Source organism: Crinia signifera, chromosome 1, assembly GCF_055691185.1.
Source record: "Crinia signifera chromosome 1, ASM5569118v1, whole genome shotgun sequence".
Lineage (NCBI taxonomy): Eukaryota > Metazoa > Chordata > Amphibia > Anura > Myobatrachidae > Crinia > Crinia signifera.
In genome coordinates this window covers 420293805-420309173 of record NC_139217.1, presented here as the reverse complement: position 1 = coordinate 420309173, position 15369 = coordinate 420293805, and the positions used below count along the sequence as shown (strand labels likewise).

Below are 15369 nucleotides of genomic sequence, written 5' to 3'. Positions count from 1 at the left end.
GGTAAAATCACTTTCAGACCGCATATATTACCGTTTTAAAATGGTTAAAAATCTGCAAAATACCGTTTTTTTAGTGCGGTCTGAAAGGGGCATAATAGTGCAGGTTTCAGCAATATCCAGGCTTAAGCACAGGTGACTTAAGGCCCATACACACTGAGCGACTGAGCTGAAAGTCGCTCAAAACAGCATGTTTGAGCAGCTTTCAGCTCGAAGCCGCCCAGTGTGTATGCGCCGTTGGTGAGTGCTGCTGCACGCTTCCGCATTATCGCCGGGAAAGTCGCTTATCTGCTGTTAAAACCAGCAGATGAGCGGCTTTGAGGACGGCTTTGCATAGCGCTGCACTATGCTAAGCCATCCTCTCCCTGCTGACAGCACCGGGCAGGGGGTAAAGCCGCTCAGTGTGTATGCACTGAGCAGCTCTCCCCAGCGATGAATGTGATCATCGCTGTCTATACACTCTGGGCATAATCGCCCAATGTGTTTGGACCTTTAATGAGTACATGAGGGATTCTGATTAAACCATCTGTGCTGAAGCCTGGAAATAACTAAAACCTGCACTGTTGGTGTGCCTTGCGGACCGTGGTTGGGACTGCTTGATCTAGATGCTTTGGCCATTTGTTCACTATGATAGTCTACGATCTAGTTTAGTCAAAATAGACTTGCCTGCACAGTCTAATTTGCTATGTGGGGCCACACATTGGTATCGAATGCATGTTTAATACTGTGCAATTTTGGCTAACCTGCCAAAATCACACCGTGTGTACACTCCTCAATTATTCTAATTTATCTCTTAAGGCCCATACACAGGGGGTGATTTGGGGCTATTTTCTAAGCGATCTGACTAGATCGCTTAGTAAGTAAGCACCGATCACTCCGGGAGTACAGGGTATAGTGATGGCGATGCATGGTCCTGTGCATCGCCATCGCCTGCAGGGATAGACAGTAAATGCACGGTCTATTCTGCATAGGCAAAACACCGCTCCGCACAGATCACTCAGCACACATTGCGGTGCATCGCAGGTGTGCCGCGATGTGTGCTGAGCAATCCGTGGAGCTTGCTCAGCACTGGTTCCCCCATTGCAGCATGTGTACGGGCTTCAGACAAACATCTCCTTTTAATTTGATTAATATAGTATATATTTATTTATTAATTAATGACTTAAGCAGCAGGAATCACCAAGTGTGTACCCAGCAAAAGTACTGTAAAGCATCACTTCCAGCTAAATATAAAATACAAAAAATCTCAAGGGAAAGAATATACATGGAGTTTCTAAATGGAGGTAGCTGCAGCAATAAGACTTCATGTTGAACAATGCCAGTTGATGCAGTTCCTTTTGGAGTCCTTCATTAAAGAAATGATCGGAAAGACATACTATATAACTGGAAACTGAAAAGATGGCAGGACGAGTAGAATTTGATAAAAAGTGCTATGGCTGGAAGCATGTCAAGAATGAAACGCATGGAGGTGGTAAGCAGTCAAACGCCTAAGAACAATCAGTACTGGCTCTGCTGTGAAAGGGGCACACGTGCGAGAAAACTGCACGGTGATTTCTCATGGCTGAAGAGTAACGGGCAAAATGCTTTAAAAGTTTCCCAAACCACGCCATTACAGCCAAAGTTTTAAGAATATCCATTCTTGAATCCAGATGGGTAAATCGAACCGACTGAGTTACAAATTAGGGATGCCTGTGCTCAAATATGGATCAGATCACAGTGAGCATGCATGAGCCAAACAGCAACAAAAAATAGCCATTACTTTTTCCCAATACCCTCTCAACTTGACTGACAGGAAGCCGCCATTTGGGGGGTGGCAACCAGACATTTTCTGGGAGTGTCAAGAAAAACCCAGGCGTTTTCAGGGAGAGTATGTGACGGCCTCAATCAGCCTGTCTATGTCGCAGAGTTGTGGAAGTGTCAGAGTTACGCGAACTTGCCCAGAATGGGAAAAGTTTTCATTTTTGCAATATCCAAAGATAGATTAGAGACATTCAGGATTTACTGTTAGGGGAAGTCCTAACAAAGGCCAGATATAGAGCAGAGTATACTGACCACCACCTAATACACTCATCATACACCTCATACAGAAGCAACGGTTGGAAAAACCATGCTTTAGGCCAGGGCTGGGCAACACCGGCCCTCCAGATGTTAATGAACTACACATCCCAGGATGCTTTGCATTAGTTTTGCTATGTGGCCATGCTGAAACTGATGCAAGGCATGCTGGGATGTGTAGTTCATCAACATCTAGAGGGCCGGTGTTGCCCAGCCCTGCTTTAGGCAGATGCCGTCGGTGTGGTATAGGGTTCCGACAGTCGGGATCCTGACTGGCCGCACTCCGACAGCATGGCGAGCACAACAAAGCCCCTTGCGGGCACAGTGGCTCGCTACCTATTCTCCCTCTATGGGGATCTCCACGAGGGAGAATAGCCGGTGGCCATCGGGAACCCGTCAGTCGGGTAAATGACTGTCGGGATCCCGTCCGGCACCCGATGCCATAACCATCCCCTGAAGTCTTCTTTAACTTTCATGTGTGTGGACAGAAAGGAGGAGGAGTCGAGAAGGAGAGACTGAATTTTGATAGAAACAGGAATTTCCAATATGTTTTCTGAAGCAGGACAGTCAGTTACTTTAAACAATAAATTAACTTCCTTGTCTTTTTGTAGCAAACATCCTTAAACACAACAGAACCTCCCACTGTACTATCCCATTCTCGCTGCCATCAATATCTTGCGTATTGCACGTGATCGAGCAGCAACCCATAATATTGTGCATAAGCTGGGTAGAGCAACCAGGCTTTTCAGCCCAGGTAACCAGCAGGGTTGAACACAGATTCAAAACAGCTCGTGGTGCAGTGTGAACGGGTAAGCCAGGTCGAGGAGACCCTACACTGATTCACAGCATAGGAAGAGCTGGCGCTTGGAGATGGGCTAGGTCGTGCCACCAGTCGCAATCAGGATGGATGCATGTACAAAATCGTGGGTACTACCAGGCTGGATGGGAAAGGGGTATTGGGATCCTGACCAGCAGAAGCAGTCGTAGTCAAAGTGATGTTCAGGTGACTAAATACGCATTTATTACATTAAGATCTCTTGCAAGGTGATCCAAAATAAATAATATATTTAAAAAAATTTAAGTTTTGTTTGACTTTATTTTGTCTCCCTGAAGCCACAATGTTTTTCTGTCCGCTTCAGCGGCCTCTTCCGCTCATTTGCATAGAATGACATAACTGGCATTTAGGGAGCTTACCAGCAAAAGGAGGACAGCAAAATTATTATGAAGCACCGACATATTATCCATGGCTATACAATGAGGGGATCATGACACAGACAAATGACATAAAAAGACTTGCATTAAACTAATACGCATGGGGAGGGTTTTGGTACAAAGATGTGGAATTACCACACTAACTGCTACTGGGGAACTGCATGTGGTTACAGCAAGACCGAAGCAGATCTGCCACCATGAAATAAGCAGTTTTCTGGCCATTGGCATTTATGTGCTGCTATTGTGTTGGGTCACTGTTGGAATGGTGTGAGACATGGGAAACAAGAAAACAAAAAATGAACCTCTAGCTGTAGAAATCCCCAAAATCATCTGCTGTAATTCACAGAAGTGTAAATTATTTATCACCCCAAATAAAATGAAAGGTCTGAACATTAACACAGTAAAATAATTGTATTCATTATTATTGGCATCCTATATAAAAGTTTATCAGATTAGCATTACTTTAATATAAAATACAGGGTGATATTAGCCCACAAGGGGGTTGAGTTCTGTTGTTATTGGTGGTGTTTAGGCACTGTTGCAATGGAAGCCCCCCTCGTACTTCTCCCCTAACAGTATTGACCTTCTTCTGGTTCACTGGCAAGGCTGCAAATTTCGCAGTCCACCAAATGTCGCCCAAGTGAAATAATGTTTTGCATAAACATAAATTTGCCGCTTGCATGAGGGGAGGATTTCTACAGTGCTCAGACGCAATTTGAGATTTTCAGTTATCTGCATGGCTACCTGAATTAGGGGTGTGAATCAGTAGGTCACCAGCAAGTTGTTAGACAGTCATTAGGTTGACATGAGTCATTAGGTTGACATGCAGGAAGGTCGACATGAGTCTAGGTTGACATGGGTTAGGTCAAAAGTAGGTCAACAGGGTCATAAGGTCAACATGGGTTAGGTTGACATGAAGTTTTTCTCTGTTTTCTGACCCAAAGGTTGACACAGTCAACATTGACACAAGTTAAAGTGCACCGTGTCCGCTTTCCATGCTTCGTGCACACAATTTTATTCTCGCCGTAGTGGATGATAGGGCATGAAATACCACCTGTCGGCACAAAAAAACAGTGAAAAACCCCATGTCGACCTTTTGATGGTCGACCAAACCCATGTCGACCTTCCTGCATGTTGACCTAGACAAATGTCAACCTAAATGCATGTCTACCTAATGGTGTCGACCTAATGACTGTTTAACAACTTGGTGTCCCAATGACCGTATCCCCTGAATTAGCACCATAGAACCATAAATAGTGCAATGGATAGAAAAAAGCAGATCTGTGACAAAAACTTTACGTATAGATTTGACAAACTACAGTATGCCTTCATAATTCCACAAGCCAGTACGTATGTACAGTGAGATGTAACACTTTGAGTGCCAGCATTACTGTGAGATCCTCAAAATATCCACATAAAATGCCAGCGCTGCTCACAGTAACTGTTCTTTTTTTTTTGGGGTGCAATATGTAACTAAACTTCAGTTGACTTTGCTGTATTTGTATTTATTTAAAGTAAAAGAACAGTCGCTGTGAGCGACACTGGCATTTTTAGCAATCTCTCACAGCAACATTGCAACTCAAAAGGAACCTTACAACACATAAGGTGCGTACACACGGGGGCGATATTGTGTAATATCGCGGGAAATATGGTCGCTATGTGACCATATTACCCGTGATGCTAGTGTGCACCGGCGATATATCCCTGGGTGCATGCTCCCGTTTTTACCCCTGTAGTGATTGCTGGTCGCAGGAACATGCTCCTGCGACCAGCTGATTTCCACTGCCGGGCTCCCACGGCAGTTTCTTTTTCATCAGTGACCATCTCTGGTCGCTGATGAAAAGGCGAAACTGAGCAATATATTGCTCAGCCATATATTGCTCAGCAATATATCTCCCCCGTGTGTACGGGGCTATAGAATTACGGGTTTATTTGTATAGCAATCGCTGCCTGTACACAAGTTGCCCATTGTGTCATTAAATCAAGAATGACACGATACAGATGGTTTTCTCAAAAGAAATGTCAACAGGCAGGTTAGTTATCCACGTATTAAATAGGAAATATAGGTTAGTATCCCTTATCCAAAATACTCAGGACCAGAAGAATTTTGGATAAAGGATTATTCCGTAGTTCGGGAATATTTTTATATTTCAATGAGGTACTTTGAGGTATCTTGCATTTATGTTGTATATACACATTAAACACATGAAATAAACAAATCTATTTTATTTGTGCATGAAACAAGGTTTTAAAATATGAAACAAAGTTGGTCTCGGAAACTGAATTGGAATGCCAAGCAATCATTTTCTTGCACATATTTAGTGCCAGTTACAGATCATATCCCCAGTAGTGCCAGTTACAGATCATGTCCCCAGTAGTACCAGTTACAGACCATGTCCCCAGTAGTGCCAGTTGCAGATGTCCCCAGTAACGCTTTTACCAACAACAAAAAGAAAACAAAATTGCATTCTGGAAACTATGGATAAGGGATAATCAACCTGAATTAAAAAAAGGAAGGGGGGGGACTTTTACACCTACAAGCCGGGCCGCACCTGGGATTTTGTACCCGGCTCCAACCAACACGGGTGCAACCCATTTCACACCAACGTCCCCACCCAGAATAATGCCAGATGGGTGACAGCATAGGAGGCGGGTCCTGAGCCGGCGCTGGGAGCATCTCCCAGAGCCGGCTTTTCCATTGCAGTGAACGGATCCCATCGTTTACACTGCATCGCGAACCAGGTTAAACCCCCTGTTCAACCCAGCTCACTAGCCAGGTTGAAATGCCAGGTCTCACAACCCTGGACATTTCAAACAGGGGTGTTTACACCACCTGCAAACCAGGTTTTTTTGTGCTCCCGTGCAAAAACCCTGATTATTTAGGCTGGTGTAAAAGGTGTATAAGAGGTAACAGGTGGATGACTAAACAGACTCATGTAAATATTGGGCTAAAATAAACAGCAAGAAGCAGGAAGTGCAGGATTTCATGCAAATCTGGACAGATATTTAAAGAGCCAATAATTCCCCTGTCATAACCAGGTTGCTTTTGCTGTGTAAATGATTGCCACTTTAAATATCCAGCCTGACATTTAGCCCATTGTGTCTGTAGTCGGATGTCACTGAAATCAGTTGTGTACAGAGAGGCTCAGATGCTCGAATGAGGCCATACCCAGATGGAGAAACTGCGTCTTCCACAGGACTGGATAAAGTTTGGATGGTGGGACTGATGGTGCATCTAAAGTAGCAGCAGATGGTACAGCAGCTTCTGTAGATGCTGCGAGTGGGTGTCACAGTCATTGCACAATGGCTGTACACAAGGGAAGGACACTGAAGTGACTCAAAGTTGCAAATACGACTGCTTCAAAAGATGCAAAGACAAACGTTATAGATTCGGAATCAGGCTCAATAACACAGCAGAGTGATAGATAGATTTTACTATACATATTGCTTTATGTAGACATTTTACCCCACAGAAAGGGAGTGACTTTGCAATGAGCATTGAAAGTGAGGGTGCGCTGGAAAAAGCTAGAAACGGACCATCTTTATTTTAATGCCAATTGTTTAAATTAATAGGACTATGAATTAATTAGTACTTAGGAATTGTGGACAAGACAAACCAATTTCATTTGTAATATTTGATCCTAAATGGGCCATAGGTCAGTTGTGTTTTGTTGTCTGGTCTGTAATCATAAAGTCAAAATGGTGGGGCTGTAAGCATGTAGTACATAAATAACAGGAGGCGGTCCCTAAAAAGGTGATGGTAGGTACAATGGTTTCAATCTATTTTTTTTTTTTTTTTTTTTTTAAGCCAAAAGTTGTAACGGGTAAGTAAATAAAATGATAGCTATCCCCTGAATAATAACAACATTATACACCCAGTGTCCATGTCTGTATTACAGTAGCTGTGCTTTATGTGCTATGGTGGTAAGAACAAAAAAAAAAAAAAACAGGAAATGTCAGCACTGTACCAACACACACAAAAAAAAAAAAAAGAGAGAGTGTTAGATCTGGCCATTATGAAATACATAAATGACCATTATGAAATACATAAATGACCATTATGAAATACATAAATGACCAGACATTTGTATGCTAGGACTGGATAGTTAGAATTAGTCAGAATACAGAACAAGTAAGGGCCAATGGTAGAGTAGGGCAGGGGTGCTCAAACTATTTTGCTCTGGGACCCCGTCAGACAATAAAAATTATTAAAGGACCCCAACAAGTTACTACTGAATGGCCGCCACATGTCTGGTCAGTGAAGTTAAGTGACTGCTTTTGTGACAGGGAGGCAGTGGGTAATGAGGGGGATGGAAGAGGGAAGCAGTGGGTGTTTACTTAATGAGTTATACCCTGTCCCCAATCCATAGACACATTAGCCTCATGATCAGCAACATAGAGTCGTGACCCCATGCTGATGTGGTCCGATGAGAACCGCTGCTAAATATTTCTCTCCACTCTTCCTCCGTACGAAGGATCAGCCTCTTCCCAATGACTACAATAAAGCCCAGGCATGTCCAAACTTTGGCCCTCCAGCTGTTGTGAAACTACATATCCCAGCATGACGTGTCATAGTTTTAGCATTCCCTAATAGCAAAACTGTGGCAAGTCATGATGAGAATTGTAGTTTCACAACAGCTGGAGGGCCATAGTTTGGACTTGCCTGAATTTTATAGCCTCAGCAGAAGGACAAATGTGGATACTCGGTACATGGGGTATATGGCTGATGCACACAATAGTAGGCCAATGATGGCTCAGCAGCTTTTGTGGAGCTAAAAAAAACCTGCATGATCAGCCAATACTGGGACTTGTAGTTCCCCCACCGCTGACTTTCCACAGGTAGTTTACCTTTTCTGTATCAAGGAACCTATATTTACATATCAATTGGTCGAAGTAAATATGAGAAATGGCAACAGAGTCAATTTAAAAAAGTTTGCTGGAAATAGGCAAAATCCACATGGAATAAAAGTCACAATGACTCCAAAACGAGGTCCAAAGACTGTCAGTAATCACAGGTATTCAACAATTATTTGTTTGGAGCTTCGTGAACTCAAATAGTCAAAGGACACAAGGAGCAGTCCATGCATGTCCCTATAGTCTGAGCATACTGGCTTTTCCTAGGAAAACTAATACGGTCATACCATTGAGCAATGTAAACTGATCATTATGCAAGAAAGAATTTAAATATTGTAATCAACCTGAAAGTGCACACAGCATGTCTACGTGACACGGACTTCAGTTATTGTAAACACTGTAAGACGTGACTAGATAGCTGAAGCAAAAAATTAAACAGTGAAATTAAAAAATAAATAATTAGCAATTTAAGACAATACAATTTCGATTGTTTCCTTTAAGATCACCAAGCTTCCTTTACTGATAACAAGTAAAATATATTAAATCAAAACCAATGGTATATGGAGAAATAAACACAACCAAGAGTCTAAACAAGCATCTCTGTGAATACTAGAGTATCATTCATAAGCAGTAGAGTGGAAGCAGCTAAGTTTTGTAGATGCACAGGTAACAATCTCCTACTATCAGCAGCTACTGTCTGTTATGCTAGAGCATTAAGCTCACTTTCCCTCCAAGCAGTGCACAATACTAACAAAGCCTGATCCTATCTCCACTCAGGGGAGGATGAAGCAGACAGGGGACTGGTCATCAGCCAGGGCTGGGAGCATGATGATGGGTAGGAGTTGCAGCTGAGTGCCTATTGCGTTAGGGGCACATATGGACTTGGAAAGTTTGGGGATGATGTGTGTGGTTTACACTGGTAGAGATGGACAGAGGTGTACCGGTATTAAAGCACACAACACTGTGCCATGCTCAAGCTGTCAGCAATGCTGGACACAACAGTGTGCCTTGCTCAGGCTGGCAGCATTGCAGGACCCAAGTGTGCCATGCTCAGGCTGGCAGCATTGCAGGACACAACAGAGTGCCATGCTCAGGCAGGCAGCATTGCAGGACACAACAGAGTGCCATGCTCAGGCAGGCAGCATTGCAGGACACAACAGAGTGCCATGCTCAGGCTGGCAGCATTGCAGGACAGAAGAGAGCCATGCTAAGGCTAGCAGCATTGCAGGAAACAACAGAGTGCCATGCTCAGGCTGGCAGCATTGTCGGACACAGCAGAGTGCCATGCTCAGGCTGGCAGCATTGTAGGACACAACAGAGTGCCATGCTCAGGCTGGCAGCATTGCAGGACCCAAGTGTGCCATGCTCAGGCTGGCAGCATTGCAGGACACAACAGAGTGCCATGCTCAGGCTAGCAGCATTGTAGGACACAACAGAGTGCCAATTCTCAGGCTGGCAGCATTGCAGGACCCAAGTGTGCCATGCTCAGGCTAGCAGCATTGTAGGACACAACAGAGTGCCATGCTCAGGCTGGCAGCATTGCAGGACACAACAGAGTACCATGCTCAGGCTGGAAGTATTACAGCATATAACAGAGTGCCATGCTCAGGCTGGCAGCATTGCAGGACACAACAGAGTGCCATGCTCAGGCTGGCAGCATTGCAGGACACAACAGAGTGCCATGCTCAGGCTGGCAGCATTGCAGGACACAACAGAGTGCCATGCTCAGGCTGGTAGTATTACAGCATATAAAAGAGTGCCATGCTCAGGAGAGTCCTGCATGGTGCCCTACATTCCCAGCAGCAGCAGCGACCTGCTCCTCACACACGGGGCACTGTGTTGGGTCACACAGGGAGACGGTTTCCCCGGTGCAGGGTCACAGGCAGACGCCCGTCAGACACTCACCTCTGCGAACCAAACTTACTTTCCCACAGATGCAGCAGCAGCGGCACCGGTGTGTCCCCCGTCCTCCACCACCCCTCCACCCCACTGCCCCCTGCTCTGTCCCCAACATTGCGGCGACACTTACTTCTCCCGGGCCTGGCTGTCGGACGGCACGCTGTTACTCTTGCCTTTGGCGTACATGCTTGCAGAGAGCTCCGACTGTCACACACCTGTCAAGCGATCACAGCCTCCCCGGGAACAACCCCGTCACCATGGCGACACCAGCAGCGCCCGCCCTGATAGGCCCGCCCGGCGTCTAGCCCCACCCCCTCACCACAGCAACCAGGTTGATGGACAGACTCTTCCCCTCCTTCCCGTCCTCCCCCCTCTGTGGTGCGCTCCCTCCTCCTCCTCCTCCCCGGCAGGACGGGCTCGGAGCGGCGCACACAGGCTGCTGCCTCCTCCCCCTCCTTCCCTCGGAGCAGGGAGGGGGGAGGAGGAGGGGGGATTTGAAACCGTTCTGGAAGGATTTTTAAACAACTGGCTGTTCCGTGTAGCGTGCAGCCCTCCCTCCTCCCCCCGCCGGGAGAGAGCGCACAGGAGGGGGCCGGCCGGGCGGAAAATGCGGCCTGGAATCCACACAATGCTCAGGATTTATCACGCGTGATTAGTGCACAGTGGGGTCCTGGCAGTGCAGCAGTGGGCTAAAGTAGGGTAGGGATTGGCAACGTGTGGAACTACACCTCCCAGCATGCCCTGCCACACATTTGCTGTTAGAGTATGCCAAAACGGTGGCAGGGCATGCTGGGAGGTGTAGTCCCACAGCAGTTGGCGTGGCACACAGTACCTACCCCTGAGAATGGGTCAATGTACAACGCCACAGACTGGGGAGCACAATGCAACATTGTGTATTACTGTGTTATATAATGTCCTACTGGTTATAGTACTGAGGTATCACATGTAATGCTTTCTCCCTGCCCATACCTTGTCTAGCTAAATGTCACGTCAATACACTTCGTACACTGTAATTATTTATTTATAGCACACCAGAAATATTCCATAGAGCAGTACAGACAGTATCCAGAGCACTGTGCGGTGTCAGCGCCTGCATTTCTCCTTTGTAACATCCTATTTACATAACAGAGACACTGTATCTAACTCAGGCGGATACATAGGTACATTGCATGTGTATGAGCCATGTGCACCCAAACACTGTAGAAGTGTGAATGTGGGTGTATAATATAATACATCGAGGCGATTTGGTCCGATTTCGGCTTATTGCGACCAATCGGCCCGTTAAATCGGACCAAATCGCCTCTCCCTGACATGCCGTTGGGTCCGATGCACGGTCCTGTGCGCATCGGACCTGACCAGGTGGTCGGACTGGCAGGCCATCCGACCACCCATTCCTCCAGGCGGCGAGGCGGGCGGGAAGCAGGGGCACATGCAATCCATCACAACAGATCACATGCGTCCCTGCCGCCGGGAAGGTCCCGGCGGCTCACAAGGTATCAGGTGTCCGTACACTGCTGCGAAACATCGCAGGCAGTGTATGGGCACCTTTACAGTTAGAGCTGGGTCAGCGCTAACATTATTCAATGCTGCCAGCACTAACATTATTCACACCTATAGTTGGAGTAGGTTCCTACTCCACCTTTATGGGGGCCTATGTGCTAAGCCTTGGGGAGAGAAACTGGTCGGAGTACCAGTCCTAATTGTTTGGAGTTGGCATAATCTCTGCGTGGGTTTCCTCTGGGTACTCGAGATACCTCCCAGAATCCAAAAGGTATCCAGATGGCTCACAAAAGGTATCCAGATGGCTTATTGCATATTTGATTGGGAATGTTAAAGTGTGCTGAGCACAGTGCAGTATTTAGCACGAAGCATGGCGAGCAAAGTGATCCATTTGATGGGCCACGGTATACTTATTGGGGGTCCACATGCTCAGATGTTGACCCAAATAAAACATGTGTCAATCTTTTAATGTGTTGCCTTTTTCCATGTTGCTTATCACATATGAAAGTACAGTATTAGTGGTTGGTACATCCCACCCAAAATTAGTGACATCGTGTCCCACTGTCCCCCTGCAGTAAGAATGTCCTGAGAATGTGACAATTACCTAGTTTTAATGTCATAGCCAAGCGCCACACACCCAGTCTGAGGATACAAAGATGCCTGCAAATACTTATTCTGATAGGGGGGCTGGCCCTGCGGCCATGTGCCAGACAATTAAGTTGACTTAAACACTTGCATTTCCAGATGTTATCATATCCTGTGCATGTAATGTGTAATGATACTAACTAAATTGTGAAATATTTCCCATGATATCCAGGTTTATGTAGGATAGTCCCATTTGATCCCTACTACTAGTATGTTGAGAGGTGAGTCACATATGAGGGGATGTGTACAGGGCCGGTGCAAGGCATATAAGTGCCCCAAGCAAAGCTACAGTTTTGCACAGCAAGGGGTAACTGCCACCGTTATCCAGCTCCCGGGTAGGGAAATGTGGTGCTATCCATGGCCGCCGCTAACCTGCGAGTAGGGGAACTACTTGCCCCCGCTTACCTGCGCCGGGAGGGGACTACTTGTAGCTGCTGCCACACGGTCACTACTGCTGTTACCCTGTGTCAGGGGGTGTACTAGTAGTGTGAGGGAGCTTACCCTTCACTGGCCGGCTGGGATGGTTCATGGGTGGGCGGCTATGTCTTTCCTGCTCCTCGCAGAAGGCAGCAGCTTCTTACCTGCTGCTTCTCTCCTGCAACTCGGTGTCACCCTCCAATGGCCACAGCTCATAAGCAAATGCCTAAATATGCCTAGCGGTAGCTCCGGCCCTGGATGCGAACACATCCCCTCCCCTCATGTGGCTGCCTGGGAGAGAAATCATTGTTGCTGACTAATGAATGATTTCTGCAGCCTTCGGTCTGTCAATACTTACTTTTCAGATGGCTGCTGCAGTCTGAATTCTGCTGCCGCCCCCTTCCCGCTTCCCCCTCCCCTCCCCTTACTGTGCGAACACCTTGGTGAGTGGGATACTCGCCCAAGGCGTTCACACAGTGGTTTTGCACATTCGCAAATGCGCAGACCGCCACCATCCAAAATGGGGCCGATTTTGGACCCGTATGAATGCGTCTGAAATCGGCCCCAGAGTTGATTATAGTAAAGCTGGCCATACATCTACAGATCGGTTGTCAGATCTGGCTGGTTGGAATAAAACCCTGGTAAATAGCTGAATGACAGTTTTTGGCAGTTTTCCAGAATTTCAAAGCAAATGGTCAACTGTCATTTGCTCTGATCCATTACCAGGATTTTGTTCCAACCAGCCAGATCTCACAATAAACCTGTAAATGTACGGCCAGCCTAAAGGCCCATACACACTAGAAGATTATTTTGCCAATCTGGCTGGTTGGAATTAAAATCTGGAAATTTTGGGGAGCAAAATGTAAATTGCCATTTGCTCCTAAACATGGAAAACAGACAAAAATAGTAATTCAGACAAATTAGTTAAATCCAATTATGCAGATGACGGCTTTTGTCAATTTTCCAGCTTTTGGGAGCAAATGGTTGATTGGAATTTGTTTCCAAAAAATTCCAGATTTTCATTCAAACCAGCCAGATTGGAAAGATAATCTTGTAGTGTGTATGGGCCTTTAGGCAGGGGATGTATTTAGGGATGTATTGCTTGAGACGGCTATCATGAGATGGTCATGCACCTTTTGTGCAGGTCAGTGGTGTCCAGATACTTGCCTACTTGCTGGCTGCCTTTTCCGGGAGAAGGCAGCCAGCTCAGGGGGGCGGGGCCGCTGCTGCAAGTGAAAAAGGGGCGTGCAAGGCAGACTGTCTTGTGGGCGTGTCCAAAGTGGCAGCATCGTTTAGCCACGCCCACCCCCGTGTAATGCCGGCATATCAGGCATTAGACTGCGGTGGGTGGCGCTAAAAAGATGCGATTCGGGTCATCTAACCCACGGACCCCCCTTCGAGGGGGCGGGTTCCTGGGAGTTAGACAGCTTTCCGGGAGGGTTGCCCCCCTTTCCGGGAGGCAGGAGGGGGACCCGATTTCCAGGACCCTCCCGGGAGGGTTGGCAACCCTGTTTTTAAGTCATAAACCAAAACAGTTCTTTTGCCTATATAAGGATGGTAAACATGTAACAAGTCCAGACTTGCTGCTATATAGGCATGATTTAGAGGCCATGGGCAAGATGTACTAAGCCGTGAAAAGTGATAAAATGAAGAGTGATAAACCACTAACCAATCAGCTCCCACCTATCATTTTTCAAACACAGTGACATGGCAGGTAGCAGCTGATTAGCTGGTGGTTTATCACTCTCCATTTTATCACTTTTCAAGCTTATTACATCTGGCCCAAGGTTGCCGACTTTTCTAGTCTCCTCTCCAGAGAAGCCCGGAGAGGAGACTTTCAGCAGCATTTGGGGAGGGGGCTTGAGTGTGACATCATTAAGCCCCACCCCCAGGATGTTAAAAATATTCAGATTTGCTGATCTCCATGGAGGGGGTGGGGCTAAAGTGACACTATTATGACATTTATTCCCTCCTCGTAGACCCGCAGATTGCAGTATTTAAACGCCACCGGGAGCGGGGATGCCCAAGAATCCGGGAGCCTCCCGGCCATATCAGGAGGGTAGGCAACCCTAGCCCCTAGATTTGATTTATTTTTCCACAGCACTTTACAGAGAATCAGTCCCTGCCCCAGTGGAGCTCACAATCTGTATTCCCTACCACATGTACACACACAAACAGACATTCTAGGGATCATTTTGTTGGGGGTCATTTAACCTACCAGTATATTTTTGGATTGTGGGAGAAAACCGGAGTACCCGGAGGAAACTCACGCAAGTACGGGGAGAGTATACAAACTCACTCTGCACAGTAAGAGCCATGGTGGGAATAGAACCCATGACCTCAGTGCTGTGAGGCAGTAATGCTAACCATTACACCATCCGTACTCATAGCAGCATGTGCGTGCAGTCTGTGTTTAGGTCAGGACTTACTCAGCGTCTGTGATAGGCACAGGCTGTTTGGGGCCAGAGCTGACGTCCCTTGACTTCATAAAACGTCTGGGCACGCATGTGTTTTCCCTGACACTTCCAGAAAACAGCCAATTACCACCCTCCAAACACTGGTCACCTTGCGAACGACCAGCGTTTAAAAAAAGTAGCCATATTTTATTGCACGACGGCTTCGCGCATGCGCACTACGGGCAAAAAGTATACGCAGTCTATCGATAATTGTCAGACCTGTGAATTCGCAGCTGTGCGATCAGGTGCGAATTACGCCCCTATGTTCAGAGCCACTTGCACAACACTAACCTTATAAGCACAGTTATTAAAAGTAAAAAAAGGCAACATTTGT

The 15369-nt window shown here is 46.5% G+C and overlaps 1 protein-coding gene across 3 annotated transcripts in view; it reads right to left on the bottom strand.

The window, feature by feature from the left end:
- The window catches only part of SSBP2 (single stranded DNA binding protein 2), a 189873-nt gene extending 179567 nt beyond the window's left edge, over positions 1–10306 (bottom strand). For all 3 annotated transcript variants that reach the window (XM_083151850.1, XM_083151852.1, XM_083151851.1), the window contains exon 1: positions 10148–10306. In XM_083151850.1, the coding sequence (XP_083007976.1) occupies positions 10148–10203 (56 nt within the window). In that variant the 5' untranslated portion in view covers positions 10204–10306. The remainder of the gene's footprint in view (positions 1–10147) is intronic.
- Positions 10307–15369: the final 5063 nt, after the last annotated feature.